This window comes from Cylas formicarius, unplaced genomic scaffold (genome assembly GCF_029955315.1).
Source record: "Cylas formicarius isolate icCylForm1 unplaced genomic scaffold, icCylForm1.1 PGA_scaffold_2__14_contigs__length_35257938, whole genome shotgun sequence".
NCBI lineage: Eukaryota > Metazoa > Arthropoda > Insecta > Coleoptera > Brentidae > Cylas > Cylas formicarius.
The window spans coordinates 13,803,301-13,830,512 of record NW_026844319.1 but is presented as its reverse complement, the minus strand read 5'-3'; the positions used below and the strand labels follow the sequence as shown (position 1 = coordinate 13,830,512).

Sequence of the window (27,212 nt, the reverse complement as noted above, 5' to 3'; positions counted from 1 at the left end):
GCTTTTCTGTTTAACACAAATATAACGATCCGAGTTTGTCCCGCTGTTAAATTATTAATGAGCGGCGACATCAAATTCGAAGCTAATTACGGCTGAAACGACCGGGAAAAACGTGTCCATCTCATTTGGTCGTCCCTACATTTTATTAAATTTTCATGCTACAAATTGGTAGTAATTAGATCCAGGACGACTTGAAAAGATGGAACCACCAATTAATGGCATTCTTGTGTGAAAATATTGAGGTTTCTATTATGTGATTTTTTATTTTCTCTTTCTATAACCCCAGATGCTAAACTTTTTAAAAAGTAACAATTTCAGTTATACATCTCAGTTTTTAAAATGCTTTCTTGAAAAAGAGGAGTGTCCTGGTATTACCTACAAATTTTTCTCGACGGACGTCTGCTGTCAAAACTTATTTCATTTCTGAAAGCCGGCATATTGCCTAATCTTTTCTCTTTTGTTTATTTTTGAAAGATTATTTTATTATAAAAATGAAATAACAAATAAATCAACTCAAAAATGCTGTGGTTAAACAGATGAAATAAATTGAAGTCCCTCCTTATTTTTTTAGAACATTATCTTTGTAGATATTTTAAGTTAAGTTAGGAAAATTTAATAACAGTGGGATTCATTTTTACTCTTAAGAATCTTTTGATATTGTCAGTTATTACTGTCAATTAGTAATTAGTATACAATAAATCAAACACTACAAGCGCCAAAATTCCATTTGGGCAGTTACAAATAACAACACCAAATTTGTTTGCAAGTTACCACCTTCTGGAGAGATCGAATCTACGGTCTACAGTCAAATTAGTGATTTTCTCGGTGCTATTCATAAATCTGAGAGCAAGTGCGAAGTGCGAAGCCGTTAATTTATATTCAAAAGTCATAAGTTGTCGTTAATTGTAAGTGGAATTAGTGACAACTTATGGATGATATATGATGATTTATTCGATTATTTATAGATGCCGATTTCAATTACTTGTTTGCTTGCGCTTGACTCCTTTTATTTAGCTCCACCCACGAAACCTCTGATTGTGGATGGACATAACTTGACCTAACTGAACGAGTGACTGAAGTAGTTCATCAATGCCATACTTTTTCAACTAGATATATTTTTGCAAAACATCACGAACACTTTCACATAGTGAAGACGGAAATGACAAACGTCCAAATACCATTAGCGGCTAGAATCTACTGAACATATCCGATCCCCTACGCACCCGTGGCTAAAGTACCGGAAACGCCCGAAGTGCGACAGTGTTTAATGCAGTTGAAATGTTAAAGAGACATTTTGCTTAATTGGGTATTTTAGGAGTTGGGCGAGCAGAAAAAATGCTTTTCTGACCATTCGAAAAAACTGTTATGATATTGGAAAATTTCAACTTTATAATTTACATCAAAAATCAAAAGAAACGATACTACTGCTTTTTTGCATAATTCACGACGGACGGTTGAATTTTCTATTCCAATTACAAACAAATGTGGGAAATCCTCCCAGAAGGCACACTCAGCAAACCATATTTTTTCTTTTTCCATTGTAAAAAAAAATGTCCCGATGCCGTCGTTAATTTTACCGGTCGATCTTTCTTTTCGCGTAGAGGAAAACGAAACCGCGTTAAAGATGACGGTGCATTTTGTTCCGCAATCGTAAACGGAACAATGAAGAAGCTGCCAGTCTGCGAGTCCGAATAGCTTCTCAAACAAAAGGAACAAAAAAAAACGATGGAGGTGGAATTGCTTTTACTACTGTCGTGATGATTCGACGTTCACACGTCACGACCCTTGCGATGTTTCGTTAAAAAAAAGAGCGTCTAAAGTCTAAAATGCTGGATCTATAGGACCCTTAACTATCTCTATTTAGAATGGTTCCAAAAATAAGTTTTTAAGAAAATCGCCCAAAATTACATCCTGGTTTAAAGCTTCGCTATTATTGTTTCCATAGAATAGACTAAAATTAGGTAACGAAATATTTCTCAAAAAATATAAAATATGAGAAAAGCCATTAATCGGAAATTTTAAAAAGTGGTTGTCTCATTTATCAGACCATGTACGCATTTAACGCAATATGCCTTTTATTGCAAAATGGATCTTTTAACTTAAAAACACTGTTTAAATAAGCATACTTCAAAGAAACTTCCACTTATGGTTTTTTCTTAAATTACCAATCCTGCACTTATTTATTACCAGTGTTGTAAATAAAGTTTCACCAATATTTAATGTCGGATATATAATGTCCCAAATATAGTACATGTACTATTAAAATATCGTAAAAATACAAAAACATATTTCGTAAAAAAAAGAATATCCAAAGGATTAAATTCTGGTTCGTTCTAAAATTAAGAAAGTAATTATTTCTAAAAAATACAAAATATAATAATACGTATTTTGATATCTTTTTACTAACTTATAATAATAGTAAAAGAAACAAAAACTCGAAATAGTGCCGCATCCAAGTGTGCTTTGGAAAAACAAATTAGCAAAAATTATAATGGTGATGTTTAAGTGTCAAACATATTGAGATTGTAGCTTTTTATAGTGTATTTTGTGATAGCCTTAGCCGTAGAAGTGCTTGATAGGTTTCGTATTTACTTTCAAAACATTGAAAACGAAAAGGTGGCGACATTATTTTGTTTTTATTTGTTTTTGTAGATATTATAAATCAGAAAAAACTGCACTTTGTTCCCATAATTTGTCTACTGGCCATTTTAGACAATTAAGCAAAATATATTCCAACCTTCTCGTGGAACTCAAATATTTTGCTTTTTTTTAAGTTATTCTCTTATTTATTATCTGTTTATTTGTGCAAGACTAACATTTTAAAACATTCAATACGTCACTCACTTTATGTCACACTATCGTGTATGTTTTTAGTCCCGAGCTTTTTACTCTAACTTTTTTATTTTCAAGAAGCAGAGAAGGACGCAATCGACATTAATTTTCTCTTGGCCCGTTAGACATAAGACCTGTCACTCCAAGTCTTTACGACAATAACGGTAGATTCCTTAAACTTTGCTTGTATTAAAAATACCTAACGTTAAATAATATTCCAAACGAAATGAGCTGAAATTGCGAGTGGAAGATTCCCGTGCGTAACGAGATCGCCGCAGCAATCAGTCGCGTCATTTTTTTCTTAAAATCTCTGCATCGTTCGAAACCTCAGACTCTAGGCTCAAGAAGCGGATCGACTAGAGACCATGGAAGATATTAACTGCGCGGATTCAACCGAGGCGCAGGGCGGACACAAGGGTGCGTTAATTTTCCATACACGAAACCGTAATCCCCGAGAACTTATCACTGTCGGCCGAAAACTTGTTGCCAAGTCTTGATGGATCGGTATATTGCGGTTTACACGCTTGTCAAATTAACCGATTTACATCCGTTTCGTAGGCAGGGGAAGCGAGCGAGTACTGTTTCGAATTCCAATCCCGTGCGACACTGCCAAAATACGGCAGGGAGCGGGAACTCGCTTAGGCTTGATGTGTCAGTATATAATAATCAAAATAATAAGTGCATTGGTTTCAAAAATTATGAGAAAATGGTAAATACAAAAGTTGTCAAGATTGTTAGGGTGTACAATTTAAAACTATTTTAAAGAATGCAGATTGGCTCAAAAAAGCGTGGCGAATAAAACTTATATTTTTTAAAAGACCCTATTTTCAAATTGTCTTTCGAATTCGTTTTGAAATTCATCTTTTTTATTCACAACAACACATACCTAAACGTAATAGTTGTTCCAATATTTTAAGTTTTCTAAAAAATACTAGTTCTCATAATTGCAAAAAAATACTTAGAAGGTAATCACTCAATCGCGGAATTTGTATTAGACGTTACGGGGTGTTCGATTTTCTTCAATGGCACACCATACAAATTATTACTTGTTATAAAAAATCTAACAAAAACCTACAACTTTGCGTCACAAAATGACATTGTCAAATTTTAACCTGACTAAATCAATTCATAAAATTTATTGTGCGAGCTAAGCTTTGCGAGTAGTACGATTTAACAAGGCTAAGTATCCTAATGGAGGTATACCAACTAGACAATCTAGAAAAGTAGTAAACCGGAATGCTACGAATGAGAAAAATAATTGGAAGTTTTACATCCAGTTGAAGATAATTCCAAAGTGTGTAGCCGTCAAATTGCTGGCTTATATGATACATCCCAATCTAACGTTAATCGCATCACTAAAAAACACAAAAATTATCCCTTCCACATGAAACAACACCAAGAACTTCTAGACCGTGATTTTGAACAAACGGTAAACTTCTGCACCGTTATAAATGAAGTAATAGAGGCCGATTCAAATTTTTTGACTAAAATAATGTTTTCCGATGAAAGCAATTCCACAGTAATAGTGCAGTTAAGTTATTAGGGTATTTTTTTTTCACGAACCATCTAACGGGCCTAGATATCTAAACTTTTTGAAAAATGATTTACCTCAACTTCTTCAAGAAGATTGAGTTCTAAAAATGTGGTTTTAGCAAGATAGAGCTCCGCCCATTACTACATAACAGTAGAGGTGGATTCATTGATGGCACCCTTGATCACACCGCTAAATTTCTTTTATGTGTTTATGTAAATTCCCCACTAAAAGATATAGAAAATAGAATTCAGGAAGCGTTTATGCCAAGGAAGAAAATATACCAAAAAGACTAAACATGTGTACCCAAGAAGAAGACCATATTTGATATATCAATTTGTAGTAATAAGTATTTAATATTATTTATAATATATCCTCCTGTAATTTTAAAATTTGGCGTTATTTTCAAAAAGATTTCTAATAAGTGTCTGGTGCTCTATCTGCGCCTTCTGCGTCGGTTTTTGCTGAGTAGAACTTGCTAACATTTCGCCAATCATCCTGTTGGCTTCTTCAGAGCTTGACTGAAACTGTCTCGCATTTTACTCTGTACCTGCTTATATATTGTATGAGACGGGCGGAGCTGAATTCCCATATTGATGACAGGTAAAAAGACCTGAGTCGCAGTTAAGATTGTTAGATTGTTTATAGATTTCTATAAATTTGTTTTAGTCTTAAGGCTCTTTCATGTCCTTTGAGACTAGTTTATATTTTTCGCCTGGTCTCTCCAATGTATTCTTTATCGTATGAATGGAATGCTTTAAACTCCTGGCATCTCAAATGGAATTTTGCCTTTGATGGATCGAAGATGATGAGAGATTTTTGGGAAAGTGGTTTTGACGCTACATTTCTTTGGAACTTTTGATATGTGGTCAGTGATGTTTTGAATGCAAGGAAGGACCACAATGGCAAGTGTAACATTGCTTTCGGCCTCATTGCTACTGGAAGGTTGTGGTGAAGTGTATTTTGCGAAGGAACGCTTAATATCTTTAATGTCGAAATTATTAGAGAGAAGAGCAGAGAAAAGGTGTTGTAATTCTGAGTTCAGTGACTCGGGCTGAGATAGTTTTACGGCTCTGTCAAGATCTGAAGAAGCCAACAGGATGATTGGCGAAACGTTAGCAAGTTCGACTCAGCAAAAACCGACGCAGAAGGAATTCAGAAGTTTTGTAAAAACTATTACAGTACCCTGTGAAAGTTTCTTTAAAAAATTAACAAGCCTTTAGGGAGAGAACATCAAGCGCAAAAGCAGAAAGTTAGAAGAAGATCATCGACTGAAACTGGTAAGATTACTCTGTACACTGGCCTTGTTGATACGTTGTAGGGACCATAACTAACTAAACTAACCATAACGTTATCCTCAATTTTCTTAAAATATCCCATTACGTCAAAACTTTATCCGCTTATAAAATTCTTCGAAAATCTAGTTTCGCTTTACTTCGAGAAATAATTCATCATACCCGTAAGGAAATAGACCAAATCAATAAGGCTTTTGTCTCTACACCTTGAAATTGCTTCCATCTTGTCCCCATCCGAGATCGACACCCTTTCAAACATGATTCATGACAAAGCTGAAAAAATTACATTCAGAAATATGAAAAACTAAACAACACTAGGAAAACCATCAAACTTCTCAACTACCAAACACTCTAATAAATGTATCATCGCACCAACTTTTAGACACGGAAAAATCAGTTCTTTCAAAAGGGTCCAACTTCGTCCTTGTCCCACGTATTATCCCAAAAGGGGAAATCATTTCAAATGTCAAGTCTTTCCCAAACAAACTGTCATCTGAAAAAGCAAATGACATGTCTAAAATCTAATCCCGATATCATAATCCAAAAAGCAGATAAAGGAAATGCTACGGTGGTCATGAGTACAAATGAATATCAGGAAAAGATTCAAGAAATTCTTACAGACAGATCATAAAAAAGATCCTACGTCATCTATGGAACGCAACCTTAAATCTGTTATTAAGGCTTCATCGCTATCTGTCAGCACTCATGACTCTAAAATTTGTCGTCTCTACGGACTCCCAAAGATTCACAAACCAGGATTACCCCTACCGACTTATTGTCAGCACCATTGGTTCAACAACATATTCTCTACCAAAATATCTAGCTTCCTTACTAAAACCCTTTACAGGGAAAACTGATAGTTTCGTACTTAATTCATTGAACAATTAACAAGCATTATATTAGATTTAAAAGATATTCTAGTTAGTTTCGACAAAGTGCGTATTCCTGAAACTCTCAACATCATTTCAGATATATTAAAATCCCAGAATCTGGAATCAAACCTTCTCACCTTAATTGAAAATTCCTTGCCTGGAACATAATTTGCTTTGTGGCTTTTTGTGTAGCTTGAGTGTTTACTACAGTTTTTTTTTACCGAACGAAAAATAAACGAAAATTATGTCTGGTAGAAAGAAACGTACTGGAATCAAAAGGCAGAGATTGGTTTAAGTAACTCAGGAACAAGAATTTGGTATAAAAAAATGCATCAGACAAGGATGCATCTTATTTCCAATCAATGGAACCCAGACCAAGAAATAAAACCCAGAATTGAACAAGCACGAGTAACCTTCCTAAAACTAATAATGCTAAAAATACCCTGGATTGATCACGTAAAAGACGAAGAAGTACTTCGAAGAGCAGAACTCTTCGGTAGAATCAAAAAAAGCAAGTTTGCATACTTGGGCCATATAATACGTAGCCAACGTTATCACTTTCACCGTCTTATTCTTCAAGAAAGAAATAAACTATCCTGGAGAATTGCAGAATGCAGCTCTAAATAGAGAAGGAAGCAAGCAGGAACCTGTATGGCACTATAGAAAGAAGATTAGAGAAACGAAAAAATGATGACAGTTTCAAGAAAAATGGACATCACAATGAGAACACTACTTGTTTGCTGTGAAATGAATCCATTTCAGTGATAAAAAATCCAATATAAAGAGGCATCATTATCCTATTAAGCATCCAATGCTCCACTTACTGACAGGACAGAAGCTTAGCGAAAATTTGGAAAAACAGCAGCAAATGTTTCATGAACAAAGAACACAACATGATAATGTTGTCAAAGCTAGTTTTACAGTTTGTTCAAAATTAGAAAAGTCATGCCGAAGGAGGTTGACTAACAGCTCAATTGCCTATATTTATTCGAGGTGTTGATAAAGAGTTCACTGTTACTGAGGAAGTGATTGATTTAGAGCCGCACTACAGTGGCCTGTAAAAGTTTCTTTGAAAAAAAAAATATCAATTTTATTCGATCTCGAGGGCTTAACCATCAATTTGTAAAGATGGTTAAGCCAAGGCAAAACGCTGAAACGGTTTTAAGAGCTCAGAAATAAGATAGAGGATTTTATGCAAATAAAAGATTAATTACTGATTAGTCAGTGGATTGGAGCATTTGTGGTTTTGCTTACCGGTTACTTGAATGATTTCAATATCAAAATCAAAAACAAGGACAGTTAGTAAATGATTTGTACAGTCATTTGAAAACGTTTCAGAACAAAATCCGCTTGTGGTAGGCACCATGCTCTCTTATTATATTGCTAAAGAACTTAAGTTACTGTCGAAGAGCTTTAGCGATTCTAAAAACATGAAAAACTGTTTCAACTTAAAGAATAGTTTACAAAATGCTCCAATACAATTTCAAATGGAGTTGATTGAAATTCAAGAAAACTCACTAACTACTAAAATCTGAAAATGAGGAGTTGCTTGGCAGTACTTATAAAGGCGAACAGTTCTATTCAATAATGAAAAAGAAAATTCTTTGTATCACGTCGGCATCGACAGTTTTTCAAATTCAAGCTCAAGTGTCTCATTAATTTCGGCGTCGCTATTAAACTTTCGCAAATTGTAACAATTTGAAATTTCAAGAACTAATTATAATGTTGTAACTATTCTTTTTATTATATTGTATTATGAGGACAATGTCGTACTATTTCATTGATATCTATAAACACCAATTTCTGAACGCCTGCCGTGAACGTATTTGCACATTAAAGTTTGGCCCGCAACATGTCAAAGGTTGCCCATACCTGTCTTAAATACTTGCAATCGATAACTACGAACTTCAAAAGCAATATGAGGAAACAAACGAAGACATAGATCGGTATAATATGAAAAATCACTTACTTGGAGACAGCGTGTAGTCCCAACTCTCCGAGTCATTCTTGTGGACGTTCAATTTTTCAGGCTACAACAAACAAACAAGCATTTTAAACTACACGAAACACGTTTTAGGAGAGTAGCGTTAATTCGTCTCGCCGAAGAGTGATCTCGTTTGAATAGAACTGGAAAATATTTATGCTCAGGTAAATTTATCCTACTTAAAAGTTTTATCCTAAATAAAAACTCCAATTTCCGCTCCGGCGAACTTATATACTCCTATTAGTTCCGCGAGAAACGTTTAATTTACCAACTCTAACTATTTCGGTTACGAATTAACAATCCGCCGGCTCTTTCAAATGATTAAAAAAAAACGCCTCGACTTTTAAATCGCATTATTTCGGTCAGAACTTCTTTTTTGGATAGGCTATTAAAACTACAACTTTCCAGCCCTGCGTCCGACAACTTTTGACATCGTGGCACATTTCGCTTGCGTGCACCTAATTTTCATTCGAATTACTAAAAGCCCTCTTCGTCGCTGAATATAAATTAGAAAATATTCCGCAAACAACTGAACGACGAGCTTTAAGTAACAGTCGGATATCTCCGTTGACATCAATATGGATTTCGAAGAAGCGCTGAACGTCGTAGGTGTGTTTAATGGACACCACCCCCTCGCACGCCCTTTACTCTCGGCTCATTAATGCCAATTACCAAAAGTTCGATTTAAATCTCGCAAGTTTTTATCATAACTCGAATGTGCCAAGAACACATTTAATAACCTGAACGTAATACCTTCATCATATCAAAGTACGGAGCGCTTAATTTTCTGAAAATTTCAAACGTTCTTCACTTTTGAAGTGCTTTAAATTTGAAATTTTTCATTTTTTTTTGCATTTCTGACTTGCAAATTATTTTTCCTAAACAAGGACCTATACTTTGTTTCTGAATGCGATAGAGTTATAAATCATTATTGAACAGTGTTTAATGCACCTCGATAGCGCATTTGTTTGATTGCCTAATGGACTGACTGTATTTTAAATTACTTAATTTTTTTTTTTTTTTGAACGACTTACTTCGTGTGGGACATACCGAGGTCACTATGGTACATAACGAAAACCGATACGTGTTGTTGGTTTGACGATCAACCCCCGAGAGCGTTCACTTTTCTGTATTTTTCGAACGCTCCTCACTTTTGAAGTGCTTTAAAATTGAACTTTTCATATTTTTTTGCATTTCTGATATGCAAATTATTTTTTCTAAACACGGACATCGATACTGATATATGATATATGATATATATGATAGAGTTATAAATCATTATTAAACAGTGTTTAATGCACCTCGATAGCGCATTTGTTTGGATTGCCTAATGGACTGACTGTACTTTAATTTTTTTAATTTACTTTTTTTTTGAACGACTTACTTCGTGTGGGACATACCGAGGTCACTATGGTACATTATGGTGCCGAAAAATAAATTTGTTTTACTAACGAAAACCGATACGTGTTGTTGGTTTGACGATCAACCCGCGAGAGCGTTCACTTTTCTGTTTTTTTCAAACGCTCCTCACTTTTGAAGTGCTTTAAAATTGAACTTTTCATATTTTTTTGCATTTCTGACATGCAAATTATTTTTTCTAAACACGGACATCTATACTGATATATGATATATGATATATATGATAGAGTTATAAATCATTATTAAACAGTGTTTAATGCACCTCGATAGCGCATTTGTTTGGATTGCCTAATGGACTGACTGTATTTTAAATTTTTTTCATTTATTCTTTTTTTTAACGACTTACTTCGTGAGGGACATACCGAGGTCACTATGGTAAATTATGGTGTCGAAAAATAAATTTGTTTTACTAACGAAAACCGATACGTGTTGTTGGTTTGGCGATCAACCCGCGAGAGCGTTCACTTTTCGGTTTTTTTCAAACGCTCCTCACTTTTGAAGTGCTTTAAAATTGAACTTTTCATATTTTTTTGCATTTCTGACTTGCAAATTATTTTTTCTAAATACGGACATCTATACTGATATATGATATATATGATAGAGTTATAGATCATTATTCAACAGTGTTTAATGCACCTCGATAGCGCATTTGTTTGGATTGCCTAATGGACTGACTGTATTTTAAAATTTTTCATCTATTCTTTTTTTTTAACGACTTACTTCGTGAGGGACATACCGAGGTCACTATGGTAAATTATAGTGTCGAAAAATAAATTTGTTTCACTCCCGAAAACCGGTACGTGTTGTTGGTTTGACGATCAACGCGCGAGAGCGTTCACTTTTCTGTTTTTTTTTTTCAAAATTTGATTTTGTGTGTTTAACTCAAAAACGCGCTGTTTGATGATCTTCTTTAGACATAAAAAGCAGTAATGCGAAACGAAACCTATAGAGACTGCTAGTAGTGTGAGAATTATTAGAATTTGTAAACAAAGTTCATGAAACATGAAACAGAAAATGCTTTCCCAAAAACGAAAACAAAAAAAATCTAAATCAATTATTAATAATAATATTTATACCAAATAAAAATAAATAAAAAAGAGGTTTAAATCAAAACCGAACAAATAGTAAAATTTAGTGGTTATAACAGTATTACATAGACGTAGTACATTACCTATGACGATTGTCAAGGGTCCCCAGAGTGACAGGTAGAACCGCCGGTAGCCTTAGTGTTTAAAATTGGAATTATATTAACGAGTATTATCAGTATAAATATTTATTGCCTCTAAGTCATCTCCGCTTTGCGGACGACATCGAGCTAATAAGCTGAGACTTGGCAGAGTTGCGAGGAATATTCTTCGCACTGACAATAGCCTCGGAGAGGCTAGGCATGACAATGAACCTAACAAACAACATATCAGAAATAACACAGATACGAATAGACAATCAAATTAATCGAAAGGGTGGAAGAATAGATTTGCCGAAACAAACCAAGAGAAGAATTTGAATGACTTGGGCCGCTACTGGCAAATTTAACACCGATTTTAAAAATCCTAAAATACCCATAAATCTGAAATGCGTATCACGATTTATCTTCGATACCTGTGTGCTCCCAACTCAATTTAACACGAAGAGCACCAGAGAAACTCATGCTGGGCATCAACCTTTGCGGCCATATACGTAATGAAGAGATCAAAAGTGGAACGAAGGTAGATAACGTAATAGAGAGAGTTGCATAGTTCAACTGGGCCTGCGCAGGACACAGTGCCAGGCAAGATCACAGACGATGGACAAGCATCGATAGAACTTCCAGGACATGGATGGATTCAGAAGGCCACAGATAAGGAAGAGTGGAGGAGAAAAAGGGAGGTCTATATCCAGCAGGGAATGTTGAAAAGGTAGAAGAAGAAGAAAAAGGAGAAGAAGAAGTTAGTAGCAAAGTTCATTTTTGACAATGGCTAGTGTCTCTGATTTAGTTGCTAAGAAATGGGCTAGTAAAACTGCGCTTTCGAAAAATGAGAAATGTATTATTCTCAATGTGTTCAAAGCTCTTCGCTACCAAAACTAAACCTTGGGAATTGCAAAAATGGTCAAATTGTGTTCGAATATGACTGGAGTTGGACAGAGAACAATATACGGACTTGTGAGAAAGAGGGACCCACTAACCTAAGAAAAATACATGAGGAACAGAAACTGTAATAAATGAGGATAAAAAGACTCCCATCGGAAGAAACCCTGGTTGTACTGTAAGGAAATACCTAGCTTGGAAAAAATAATTTCTGAAATAAAAAAGAGTGATTTCGTTCCACCTATTGCCATTGTCAAAAACTTTGAAGGGAATGAATTTTGGCTAGAAAAAAACTCAGACCAGAAAATAACTTTTAATAGAAAAGACGAAAAAGGGAACAAAGACAGTGGATTATAAAAAATGTAGTAAGTGCGCAGAACATTGATACAGAATGTGGGAAGCTGATAACTTGAGAGGAAACACTGTAGAGTCCCCTATAATTTCTCCGGACAACAATTTCCTTCTCGAAACATGAAAACTAAAATTTACTGCTGCAAATACCTAGTAGATTTTTTTCAATATTAATTTTTATTGCAATTTATCCATTTTCATATTATTTTTACTGCTCAATAAGTTGTTATTAGCTTGATCTTTAATTGATATCTCAATTATCTGCCCATCTATATAATTATAATCATGCATAATTATTATTATATGGATTATTATAATAAACTATGTAATTTAAATAATAAAATTTATTCGCCAAACTAGTCTTTCTATTGTATGTAAATTAGTGTGACCCTAATTTAGCAGTGTTACAAGTTTTGACATAATGAACTGATATCTGCACATTTCGTTTATAGTTTGTAGTATTGTATTTTAGAGCGCAGAAAATTGGAAATCTTAAATTTTTAAATTTCGTCTAATTAATTTAGGCGTTTAAGACAAGATTTTGGAACATTCTATAGTGAAAAATACTACGTAAGACAGCCTGTAAATTACGTAGTAACATTAACGTCTTCACTATATCAAGCGACCAGCTGTTAACAGACCAAAACGAATATAACAACAATCTCATCATCAAACCTGCCAAATACACGAGTCGTCTGACTTTGGAGTGCCTAAAGTTAAAAATGTTATTGACACAATAGTTTTTTCAAACTTTTTGCATGACTTCCTGGGGCCTAGTAGTCTGCTATTTTCTTTTTCTGTGACTATCATGGAAACAACCAAAGGGGAAGAATACACGGGGTATACCAAGAAGCAGTGGAGGAAAATTTACGACAGAGAAGGATTATTAATTGGAGAAAAATAGCAAGAGATAGAATCAAATGGAGGAAAATTACACAGCTCTGGGCCTAAATGGAATGTCAAAAAGCTGATATATACATATTTGTTTCGGAGGCGTTTTCGAAATATTTTTTCTGCGGTTTGACAACATATAAAAAACTCATAGGCTTCACAATATGAATGGAAAGGCGAAAACGAACTTTCGCAACGGGTACGTGTCGAAGCGAGTAAATCTAAATAAAAGATCAAAGAAATTTTTCCGCGACATATTGTCTAAACGCATAAACCAAACTATTTCGGAAATTTTCGAATCCCGTGGGAGTAATAATAATAAACGTGAATCACGGTTCACGTTATTTTGATATGCTTGCCAAAACAAGATCCATTCTGATATTATAAATTATTGCTGGAAGGATCAGCGACCTGATGAGCGTTTTTTTATTGTATTTTATTGCGTTTCCTTTTTTATTATTGATGCCGTTTCTGTGCCAAAGAGCGTGCGGATTTATTCGTACAACGACAGTAATGTATGTAATGATTTTGCAAAAAAAAAACGAACTGGCACGAAATTTTGAATAAATTTCGTTAATCCTTGGCAAATATCGGACGAAGGTTACCTTTTCTGTATACCATGTCGTACACCTTTTAGCAGCTCATTAAAAAAAAACTATTTCGGAGCAATGGCTTTTGTACCGGATTGTCGATAACACACAATGACTAGGTTAATGACTCGGTTAACGACATAAGTAATTAACATTCCGCAGCAAAATAATCAATTTTATTAATTAAGAAAAAAGTAGGATAAAAATTGAGCAAATGACTTTGTGACACGGACTTAGGCTGAATGCAGATTATAAAACAAAGACTAATAAACATTTTTTACTGGACTGATTTGCAAGTGATACTTTAGGAAAAGAAAAACTGTTTGAAAACTTTTACGAGATATGAAGAATGGGCGCAATGACAAAATAGAGAGACTGTGATGCCAATTCACAAAATTAAGGAGACTGGTTGCTCTGTGTGCAATTCAGATTTTGCGGGCATTAATAAATAGGAATATCCAATTCCTAAACTGGTAGTTATACTTTTATATACCTTTTATACCTTTTAATGCACCTTTATAAGAAATGCTCTATATAAGTATGTAAATTTCATATCGTTATTTTCTGATATAAATAATATAATATAATAAATGTTTTTTGTTTCTTTTGTCAAGTCAAGTCCTCTATTATTGTTGTTATGATTAGCATTACTATTATTATAACGACTAGTGAATGACATTTCCGGTTTGAAAACTACATAACACGTTGATTTCTAATATAGACTCTTTATATTCGTATACTGATTACAGTGTGGGATTTTTCCTCAGAAATTGTTTATTCTTTGGTCAAGTCAAAGTCAAATTCTTTACACATGAAATTATTACTTTTTACTAACCCCTAAATTATCTCCTTCCATTTCCAAGCAAAAGAATTCGTCATAACTTCCACGTGCTGTTAAAAATTAATAACTTATTTGATAATCCCACCTTTCAAGGCTTGTTAATTTCTTTAGTACAGAAAAACAATTACTTAGGCAATTTTCCCAGATGCCGTAACAGCCAGTCGCAGTAATATTCAATATTCAGTCTATAAGGTACGAACAATTTATTATTTTTATGTATTTAAAACAAACTTGTGTTGCAATATTATAGGAAATAATGTAAAGTAAATTCAAATCATGACGTTTGCGGCGTGACTCGAGGGATGCTAATCTCAAGTAATGCTGAAGTTCGGAATAAGCCATGTACTCATTAAAAGTTCGATACTTGTCGCAGAAATCTGCGTTGGAAGGTTTCGACGCTCTTAGTGTTTAGTGCATGAGAAGGATTTTCAGACCACACATGCATGTTTCAAATGGGAACAAACTAATGCATAATACAAACAGATACCTGAGAGACGAAAGATCATGGAAATCCTAAGCAGATTATTTGAATTCATTTCTCGAAAATGAGGAATGTAAGTTGGAGTAAGTATCTAACGTTATTTTGAAGTTAAAAAGCGATTTTGGGACGTAAAAAAGGTCATTTGATCATCTATCCAGATCTGACTACAGACAAACAGAAATCCTTGGGAGACCCAACCCTGGAAAACAACTTAAGATTATCTCAGATCAGTAGAAAAGATAATTTTAAAACCATCTTCAACCATCATATCATTTGTAAATAGGTTAAAAATCATCGATGGATTTGGACTTGAATCCGCACTAGCTGCCCTGCAAATAGTTTTTAAAACAACTCTGGTTGTTATAAATTTTCGTATGAGGACCCTGTCAAAGACGTTGGAAAAGTCTGTGTAAATAAACTCCCCAACAAGTCAACTTATGGAATTAAATTATGTTCGGTAGGCTCCCCCTCATAAAGCCAATCTGGGGAGGATTAAATATTTAGTAATGGTTTCAAAGAGCTTACTTCGTACATTTAAAAAACTCTTATTCTTCACTTATAAATTTTAGTAACTAGATTTCAAAGAGGCAACTTCCAAGAACAAAACAAAAAAATTGAGGTAATTAAGTGTGAATTAATACAACCGAACAGTTGGAGAGAATGTGTTGCTCACGTACTTGAAGTTGAAACTTTAATTATGCATTTAACCTCCTTGTCTTGGCACAGGCTGGCTAAGGTAGCTGCCAGGTAAGGTAGTGCTGCCAGTAAACTCTGCAATAAACTTCTCACTGAGCGCCTTTAAAAGTTAAAAAATACGAAAAAGTTTACTTAATTTGCTAAAAAATCCCTTTCATACTATGGATGCCTAACTAAATTGCAGCGTATCGAACCTCTTGCCTTAAAATAACGATTGATTTATTTTTTTGTATTTTTGTCAAAATTAAATTATTTGTTTAATATTTTTACATAAATATTTACTAAGATTATGTACACTACACTTACTTCGTCAGAAGTCGGTGGAAATATTGATTTGTCTAAATTATAAAAATGATCAATCATAAAATGCAGAAACTTCTCCAGACTTGAATAGTTTTTGTTGTTATTCGTTACATAGTTGACTATGAATTGCAATTTTCATCGAAATAAAATTAGACTTAATGCGAAAATCGAAAACGTTATGAATTTATAAGTTACCGAAAATCCTAATCGGACATATCAAAGAACCAGGAGTAATATATTGCTTCTGCATTCAGAAGTCGCCGAAACATCGACAGTAGCCTAACGTGTCAAACGTCCAAATTACCCATGTAAATGTGGCTTCAATTTAAATAAACACAAAAGACAACAACGGTAACGCATCGAGACAATGGGATGATTAAGTCTATTGTCACTTAAAAGGCGTCAAATTTATACGCAATCTGGGATTTTGTGGTGTTTATTGGGGCGAAAAGATATTAGAAATTGTTGTTAATGAAAGCGAAATAAAAATCGATAAGGAATTGCTAATATCCGCGACGTTGCCAAACGTAAAGCGGTTGTGCAAATTCAAAATTTATTTTGTGACGAACGGTGCGTTTTTTCTAACAGCTTTACTATATTTGGTGAATGCATCTAAAACATGCAGTAATTTTGTTTGAAAATGTAAAACTCGTATTTTTAAAAACGATTTTTTATGGCTATATAACTCAGCTATGAGATGAATTTTTGTTATTATTAACTGTTTCGGATATTCATTATTTATCTATTGAATTAATATTATATACTCCACTCAACAGAAAATCCAATTATTGTATCAGGCATACTGCAAAAAATAATAGTACAATAAACAATATAGAAGATAATTGCAATAAATATTTAAGAAAAGTTTTAAATTTTTATTTTAAGTGTTCTAGATGACTGCAAAACAAAAGTTGTTTCGATACACTTGTACTTTTAAAACAATTATGTCGATTTTTATGTATATACAGGATGAAAGTATATTTATTTACTTATTTTAAAAAGGACACCATAAATATTTCTGAATTCCTCAAAACTTATTCCATGCATAATAATGCCCAAGTTCTATCGTTTCTGACATTTTCAATTTCACGTCAAGACTGACGTTTGCAGGTTAGTCTCACTTTTGCTGGGGGTTGGGGTAGCTTTCCTTATCAGAAGGATGAACTTTCGTGGTCTATGTGCGACCAAATTTTAATTTATAAAATCGTTGAACGTCACTTTTAATGAAAACACATACCAAGGGTGACTCTGTATATATACCGCTTTCTATTGGAAAAATTGTATTTTATTTGACAATAATAGTATAATATGCACCAAGTGCGATAAACGGCATTTGATTCACGAGTTTATTTGACACGAGCGGAGAGCAGCGGAGCGAGTGTTTGATAAACTAGTGACTTAAAAGTTTACCGAACGTGTCGCAACTATACTTTTTCTACGACCGTTAGTTTTTGGGTACAAACAACACGAATATATTTACTGACATGGTCGTCAAAATTCAAAAAGGGGGAAATATCTCTGAAAACATCCGATTGCTCCCAAACCCGTGCGGTAAAATCGCAATGTCCGAAGTGGCTCGGACCTGTGGGAAAGGAAACTGAAATAGTAAGTGACGCTTCCCGCACGCTAGATCGGTGTGTAATTAGGCATTTTACAGACGGGAGTAGAAAAAAACTATTTCAGTTGTAAAAATGCTATGAATACCTGCTCATTTGAGAAAAAACTTTATCCTCTGAGCGCAGTTTTCAGATGAGGGAACAAAAAGAAGTTTTGGCGCTAGATCGGGTGAGTAAAGCGGTCAAGCAGTTCAAACCGCAATTTCTGGATTTTCGCCATGGAAACCGCTAAGGTAAACGTTGTCTTGGTGAAACAGGATGGTTTTTATTTTGATTACGATGACCCATGTCTATCCCAAAACTAGTCGCCACCACTTTCCCAGCTGAAAAAACAGTTTTTGCTTGTTGGAGTCCGCTGCTTTGACTGTACTTTTAATTCAGGCGTACAATGGAGTATCCAAGTTTCATCTACACTAGTTAATCGGCTCCAAAAACTCGGATTTATTGCGCTAAAACTGCGATAACAGAGCATTGGAAACGTTCATCCGAACATGTTTTTGGTCTAACGTGAGTAAATTCGGCATCCAATATGCGGACAGCTTTCTTATGCCTAAATCTTGATTTCAAATGTGACAATAGTATATTATGTTTAAAAAGTTTACCAAACGTATTGTATACTATACTTTTTCTACGACCCTTAGTTTTTGGGTACATTTTTGCAAATCAACACGAATACACTGACATGACCGTCAGACTTGACAAACGTCAAAATTCAAGCCGTGCGGTAAAATCTCCGAAAACATTAGATTGCTCCCAAACCCGTGTGGTAATATTCCGGAAATATCCGAAGTAGCTCGAATCAGTGGGACAAGAAACTCTCGTGGTAAGGTGACGGTATTTTACAGAAGGGAATAGAAAAACACGTTTTTCTGACATTTTTATAACCTCTGCTATCTCCCTCACTTTAATTCGACGGTTGTTTAACACTAGTTTATGAACTTTAGCAATATTATCGTCGGTAGTTACGTCGTGGACGTCTCTTACGGCCACGTTTAAATTTAGCTGCCCAAAATTTCACTGCGGTGCAACGGTGCAACTTTATTTTGCGTGGGCATATTTCCTTTCAAAATCAAATATTTTATAACAGCTCTATAATCATGTTTTCCATTTTCACGAAAACACTCACAACGACTCTTAACTAAAAACCACGGTTTCAAAATGGCCGAAACTTTAGTAAGTAAGTAACAAGAGATGTACAACTACAACCAATAGCTTCTAGTGCCGCCATCTTCACGGTGAGGTCGGAAACTTTTCAAGCGACCCTCGTATAACAAAAATTTTCAGACGAAGAAATCAATAGATATAACTAGTCGCGCAAAAATGACAGAAAATATCACATGCGAAATAAGGAGGGTCTAGGAAATTCCTTGGAAATAACATGTACTAGGGTTTTCGATTTTCTGTTTAAAATAAGAAAATTGTTAGTTGTCCACCAAAATACAAACAGACTGCAGATATAAGCACATATTTAACTTTTGACTTTTTAAGTTTTTTTCATATTTTTTAGGGATTCTAAGATAAGCTTTAATGCTATAAGAAATAGGCCACCCTGTACATCACATTTAATAAAGACACGGTGTTGTCGAAACAATTGTCATGTCAAAATACATAATTTCGTGAAAATCTGACCTTTTAGTTGTTATTTATTTTGATAAATGGATTTTCATCAAGTAAAAGCCATCTCAGTTCACCCTGTACTTGTTTTATTGCTTGTTTGCATGCTCTTACAAATAAGATGACCTATATAATTTCGTTCTAGGCTTAGGAAGTTGCAGGATTTCTATTAAATCGCTACAGAGCGTCAATAAAATTAGAGTGTTAAATGGTAACAGTAGAAGAATTAACGGTATTTATCGAGAGAATTAGTGAAGAAAATAGTGGTACTAGTAATAATAGCGAGGTATTAGTCGTAATGATTAAGGAATTTTAGGTATTAATCGTATTGAAAAAAAAAATTCTTAGTAAAAATTTACTCCAGAATCTATCGTAGTGTTAACTTATATGTTTCTACAATTATTCTAAAATAGTTTTGAAAAGCTTACAACTGCGTAACTTTATTTATTTTATTTATTTATTTATTTATTTATTTATCGTATGGCTCTACAAGTGCTATATAATAGGTTACAAACAAACAATATTTTTTGAGAATTTTAGAAATACTCACAAAACCCTAGCCATGTTACTAGTTAATAGTTATACCGAAAGTTTTGGTTACGAACAAGTGCAACCAAAACTTTCGGTATAACTATTAACTAGTAACATGGCTAGAGTTTTGTGAGTATTTCTAAAATTCTCAAATATCGTAGTCGTTGTCGTGTTGGTTGGTGGGTTTGCTTAGACTGAGTAAATTCTTTGCAAGAGTAAAGAAAGTTCTGGAACTTGCTAAGTAGAAATGTTTGATTGATTAAACTCCATTACTGAGACCTGCAATTTTTTTCAAACGGCTTCGCGAACTCATTATTACACCCGAGATTACAAGTTTGGCCAATGCGAGAAAAAAAATATATATTTACATATCGTTATTTTGATTAATTGGTGGCGTATTAGAACTTCAAAACAAGTTTTTAGTAATTTTATTTACCTAAGATCCCAAACGTTTAAATAAGTATTAGGGGATTAGTGCGTAATGGAGGTAATAGTAAGGGATTAGATTAGTAGAATCATGGGTATTAGAAACATTACTAAGTCAATTAATCTGTATTAGAGCAATTAAGTTGTTTAAAAATTAAAATTTAGGCGCATTATTATCAATTAGTATACGTATTTTTGATGGCGGTTTACCCCTATATAAACTTGGTAACTACTCAAACTCGCGACTTAGGTGGCGATTATCTAAGGTGTTCCACAATATAATAAATCAGGAAAGATGACGACTTGCTAGCATTGCTAACATAATCGTCATCTTTCCTGAATACCATTATATAATATATACAGTCGTACAGTGCCATTTTGCCAATTCATAACTTCTGGCTGAACCGTAAATTTAATAATATTAACAACAATATTCTCTTTACGCAAAACCGTCTGGATACAGCGGATAGTTCTAATCGTTAACAGACTCGTTCTTGGCACCGACAAGGGAATATAATTAACCTCCGCTACGGGATGTCCGCATCAATTTTGGAAAATTCGGGAAACCGTTCGCAATCTCGCGTAATTAAACGCTCCAAAGAACTGTTAAACGTTTTAGAGTCGTGTCGTTAACCGACGCGATCGACTGAATGCGTTTACGATAATTAGGTTGCCCTTTTTACGGCGCTACGAAGACTCCTTCATGGTCTATCCAGCTCGAAGGACCAAAAAAAAAACGCTGCCGAAGTCAAACGCGGCAACGTCGCTGCCGGCAAAACAAAAGCATCCGGAATAAGCGTTGTAAAACACGCATTTTATATGCCGATACGTACAAATATACACACACACATTCATGCGAGTTGGCCAGACGCCCAATTCGACGGCATCCGCCTTTAATGGATGCCGACGCTAAAAGACGACACACTTGCGAAATTGTGATTTAAACGACGCCACAAATCACCGTTAGATAGCTATAGTGTCCGTTTTACCAACGTCCCGATTTTAATAAACTTTAATTTATCGGCTATTGTGTTGACAAATATGCGTACTGCCTCAACCCAACAAAACACGGCGTGTTATGTTTATATTTAATCGTCGCGACGCTTTAAAGGCTTTAATACCGTTCCCGACAAATAACTAGTCGCCGGTTTTATTTTCGCGAGATGTTCGACGCGGATATTACGCGCGAAAGATGAAGTTTTTGAATCACTGCAAAGTGAAGAAAAGAAGATAAAGAAGGAAGAATGACTCCTAACACAGGATTGGTGTTAGTAGTATAGGTACTGGTCAATTGACCACTTCTTCAAATAACAATTGTAGAGTATCATCTATCATTATTTAATAAAAACATGTAGGTATTTTATAATAAATTATTACACATTTGCGATGTCCAATTTACCTATATTCAAGTAATACCCGAATACGATACTTAGCAATCTCAATAAAAACATCCACTCTATTTAGTACTCAGAACAACAATTGAACAGTCAATTGACACAACCCTAGGTGATGAGCAGAGTAGCGGGAAGAAAATCTTCTACTTCTGGACCCGTGCTCTTGAATTAAGAGAACTAGGCCGTGAAATGGGCGTAGTTCACTTTAAAACAGTAAATGTAATTTTTTTTAAAAATCGGGGTAAAGCGAAAGCTTCAGGGAATTTTAAATTCTCCGCTTCTTATCCGTGACAAAGCAAGTTGTTGTTGACGTGCACACCCTTAAAATTGAAGGTTTGTTTATTTTGTGTGTTGTATTTTTAACATCATTCAAGGAAATGTGGAAGAAGGGATATTCTGTCTCAATAAAATCCTTTTACACTTTTTGGACACCAGATCTGATCCAAAAATTTGTGCCAACAAATAGCGGCTATAGTCACTTTGTATGTTGGTACCCTAACACAATGTTTTAGTTTGAAACTTCAACATAGAACATAGAACATCAGTACAGAGTAGAAGATTCCGACTTTTGAGGGTCAGATAAGACGTAGTATAATAGAAAAGAAGTAGGACAAGTTTATATTTAAAAAAAAAAACCTTTATAGGTTTCCACTCTGGAAATATGACTTCCGTTAATCCGGAAAATGGAGAAATACGATGCTGTAAAAGAAAATATTCCACGGCTAAATCCATCTGTAAAAATAAGGGACTATTTTATAAAATGAATTTATATTACATATTTTTATTTTTTTTAACTCTGTGTGCACCACTATTGGGCGAACTGAGTAACTTAATAGTGGTGTAGCCGGTCCCTAGCCGGGATAATAGAGTGTTCGAGATAAACCTAGCAACGTGCCCTGCGTATAGAACTGATCAGATATAGGACACAAACATTTGAAGATGACGCCTGCAAGAAACAGGACTACAAGAAAGGATACTGGCATGTTGGAATAGGGGATTATGCAAGCTGCGGTGTGGACCTTTTACTGCCTGAGAAATTTGAGAATATAGAGAATATCGAATATATCAACCACAGAATCTTGAAGACCACCTTCAACTTGGCAAACAGCATAACAGTGTATGCTCCAAACATAAGCAAACGGGAGAGGGAAACGATGATTTTTATAACACTTTACAAGTTATAGGGAAATGAAAAACTTGTGATATTTGGAGAATTTAATGCGAGAGTGGGACATAATAACATTGGCAATGTCAAGCAACTATTTTACGAGGAAAAAATGAATGGAAACGGAGAATATCTTATTGAACTGAATGCTCAAAGTATTTTGAGAATAAACAACACTCTTTTCCCCCATAAACCCCAGCACATAGCAAGTTTTCAGGTTGGAATACCTGGTAATAGAAATATTCATCTAAGGAGACCTAAAAGAAAGTGTATGGAAGCATGCAAATAAAGCAGCCAATGTATCAGGTTATCTGCGGGATGTAATTTGGAGAAACAAAGATATATGACTGGACGGGAAAGTACACATATAAACTAACATACTCAATAGAATCGAGAGTCGACACAACAAAAATGATAGAACAACAGACATGAGCACATTGAAATCAATAGCGGGGAAAATATTAAGAGATAAAATCCCAAACAATCACCTCTGTGAGGTACAGGATATCGTACGGTGGAGAAGACAGAGAAGATGGGAGTGGAACCAGCAGGTAACACGACGCGATAAACTAGTCCAAACAGCACGGGATTCAATACCAGCAGGCACCAGATTACCAGGAAGGCCCTGATGGAAATCGGAAAAGAACAGGCCCAAGACCTAATATAACAAGAATAACACGAAGAATTTAGTTATTATTTATGACTTAAAAGCTACAGTTTATTCTGGACGTGAATGAATAAAATAATGATTCTTAAATATTTTTAATTTGATCTTTCCAAATAACATATCATATGTGTGAGTGTAAGGCAAAGTTGGTTTCAAAGTGGCTCAAAGTCAGTTTGCACCCCAATAATTCTGAGACGACATCTATTGTAAATGCAGAAATTCAATTAAAATTTGAGATGTTATACACAACACAACTTTACTTTTCTCTTCGTAGTAAAACCGATAGCATGCTTCCATATAAAATTTTATCAGATGTCATCCGCCCAACAACTCGCTAATGCCAAGGTAATAAAAATCACTTCTCCTATAAATTTATTGATATTGATATACCCATAAAGATGTTAAATAACATGGAGGTCGTTAATACGGTAAAAATTGATGCCCCTCAGACGCACGCCCCTGACTTTCATACAACAACCTGCGCAACTTTCATTCTACCCAGCCATCTTCACAACTGCCGAAAAAATGCAACAGTCAAACTGAAAATTTTTAAATTCAAGAAATGTCAGTGCAAATGTTAACATTTTTTTAATACTATGTTAGTGATGCAAGAGCTGAATTAAAAAATACAACGTTTGAATAAAAGAAAACCAGTACGGACCTGGCCGATATGTCTTCCCGCTTCTAAACATTAAAACGTCGAGACTACAAAATAAGAAAATCTCGCCCGCAGAAAAATATTTATGCCATCTGACTCGCATTAATCAAACGTCCTCTTTCATTTTCGCATTCGTTTTTACCAACCGAGATATTTGTTCGGCGGGACAATTGCAGACATAAATAGTTATGCAAGCGAAACAGTTGCAACTACAATAACAATCAACAAAGAGAGACTTTATATCCAAGATAGGTCAGATCTCAAAAAACAAAAACATACGAGAGAGAATATCGAATGGTCAAATTTTAGTCTACGGTCAATTTCCAGATCTAACGTCACTGCAATAAACAAGTTAATTACGTAAAAACAGAACATATTTTAGAGATTTCGTTATTTGCAATCTTAAAAATCTTTATGTGTATAATCATAAATCAATTAATCATAATTAATTTTTATTTTATACGCATTTGCATCTTTAAAGGGTCTTTGTTAAGTTCTTATTTTCATTATAGGTCAGGTTTCCTAACTACAACAGCTACAAGAAATGTAGTTTTTCTTCTAGAGTAATAAAACAATATTCTGGAGGTAGTATTTGGCAAAACACAAGTATTCAAAACACACATCCCTTAACAGTTTCATGCCATTCTAGACCTGAATTGCCAGAATGAGGCTCTTAAAAGTAAAGCAATTCCATAAGAACAAAAGTCGCTCAAAAAATCTACCTTGGATGTTATTACCAAGATTAGAAAGATATCAACAGAAGGGTGCTACAAAAGAAAATTGCCCACTTGCGATAAATAATTCTTGTATCAAAATATTCCATTTTTTGTCTCAAATTTCTTTCTGCACCCAAATGATGATGACTAACTCTATTACTGATACGTTCGAAAGACTAATCGGATTAATAAACCAGAATATTTAGATCGAACTACACAACAAATCATTTGAGGAACTCTTTGTATAGTATTAATAATTGAAGTCAGCACTCATTTTAGGGTACTGGAAAGCAAAAAAACAGTTTTGAGTTTATGCGGTTGTCATATGGCTCCTAAATTTAGGCGTAACATTAGTTAGTTAGCCCCTAAAAATGTATGCTCTTAATATTCTACCCCCTAGTTAGAGGATAAAAAAAATCCCTCTTCTTAATTTCAGCCGCCAACATATTGCCGACAACCTCTTTACTAGAGTTTTGCAGAGACTGCCTTGGTCTTTTCTGGCCTCCGTGGATATTGAGGGCAACGAAATGGCTGACAGATTGGCCCGGAAAGCGGAAGTATAGTTCTCCAAAAGATATACCGTTTTTACGACATATTCCGGTATTTAACTTTGGTAAATTTTTATGAAGATCTGTCTAACCGCAGGTTTTCCTCTTTGTAATCGTTCAGAACCAGCTCGGGCTGAGGCAGTCTAGGGTTCCAATGACGAAGCCTCCGACGTTTCAAAATCAAAATTGGGCCTCTCTCTATTAGGAATCCTTAGACGTAGAGGTGACAGCAGCATATGAAGGCCGTGCTAAGAAGAGAATTAAACTCCAATAAATCTCTTATCCGGCTCTTTACTACTAGGGGACAATGGGTTAAGACTACTTTTAGATCAACTTATTGAGCCCGAGCAAATCTCCAACTTGCCCACGAACGAGGGACTGCACTTCCTCGACAGTACAGGGCTCTTCTTCCAGAGGAACCCAAAATTTGCGGGCATAATTGATCGAAAGGCAACATAAAGACGGAACTGTTTATGTGCCTGTTACTCCAATGGACAGGTCCAGGTATTGCTTGGGCTCGGGCCATTTCATTGCCCTCTTTTCCTACAGAACTTACCAAACTAGATTGACAAAATTACACTCTACCTAACTCGTCAATATTTCTCGACATCAACCCCAAACTGACGTTTACGATGGCGAGGGCTCAAGTACTACCTAATGAAGTTCTCAACTTGTTACGATTCACTTTCTCCACGAAGTCGAGTATTAATGAAAACTCATCCGCCCTTTACCGTAATGTGAAATGGGACTTTAACACTCGGATAGTGTGCAACCGTACACGAGGCAATAGCCGTTTTGTGGTTTGTGTTACTCCGTTTTTGTGGTTTTGCGGGAAGTTAGAATCGGTTTACGTCTTAATCAAAAACGATACCCAAATGTACGATTCGTCATTGAGGTGAATAATTAAATGCGCTCCGAAATGTACCACCCCCCTCGTCATGAATGACGATCAGTTTAAATACTGAATGAGCGTACGTCACGCAACGAATATATCTGGCTTTTGTTAAAAGGCAACGGTTATTTTTGGATTGGTCGAATATTTTCGGCTATCAACGTCGAATGTCGAATTAATGTATATGGGGAGGTTTATTGAAGTAGGAAATTAATCATTCATTCGCGCTACGATTTTGGTTTGTGTTAACCAACGAGCTCACATCGAAAGGTAACCAGACAATCAGTCATTGTTATGCAACCAAACTGAAAGTCACACTCAAGACGCACATGCCATATCTAAAAATATATTATATAAGACTACATAAGAATTAGAATTAAGTGTTACGGCAAGCTGGAGCATGAACATTGTGTGAATTTACACTTTTTGCATATAATGTGTTTGGTCTTGGCATCACAGCTTTTGGGCCTAACGATCTTAAGCAAATAAAGGAATGATGGTATGGTAATAGCCTCTTTCAATATCAACAGGTCTAACACCCTTGGTGTTGAGTATATACGAGGTTAACGCCAAAATTTCCCGTCCTGACATAGATGCAGCTCCAGTATCATGATAAAATAATGTCTTTTTTAAAATATATATCTTAGTAGGCTGCGAAAAAAAAATTGAAGTATTGCGTCAAATAGTTTTCTACTGACAGCATTTTAAACAAGACGCGTCCGAAAAAATGTCGCAAATAACGCAAATTTAGTATAGAGCAGTCATAAAGTTTTTGACAAAAGAAGGGTTAGCACCTAAAATTATTAAAGAAACGCTGGACGGTGTGTACGGCCA

The 27,212-nt window shown here is 34.9% G+C and overlaps 1 protein-coding gene across 2 annotated transcripts in view; it reads right to left on the bottom strand.

Annotated features, from left to right (window-relative positions):
- Positions 1 to 27,212, bottom strand: part of LOC132698414 (heterogeneous nuclear ribonucleoprotein L) — a 247,396-nt gene that overhangs the window by 141,644 nt on the left and 78,540 nt on the right. For both annotated transcript variants that reach the window (XR_009618369.1, XM_060664455.1), the window contains exon 5: positions 8,500 to 8,560. Coding sequence is in view for 1 of the 2 variants with exons in the window: in XM_060664455.1 (XP_060520438.1) it covers positions 8,500 to 8,560 (61 nt within the window). In the remaining variant the exon portion in view is untranslated. The remainder of the gene's footprint in view (positions 1 to 8,499; positions 8,561 to 27,212) is intronic.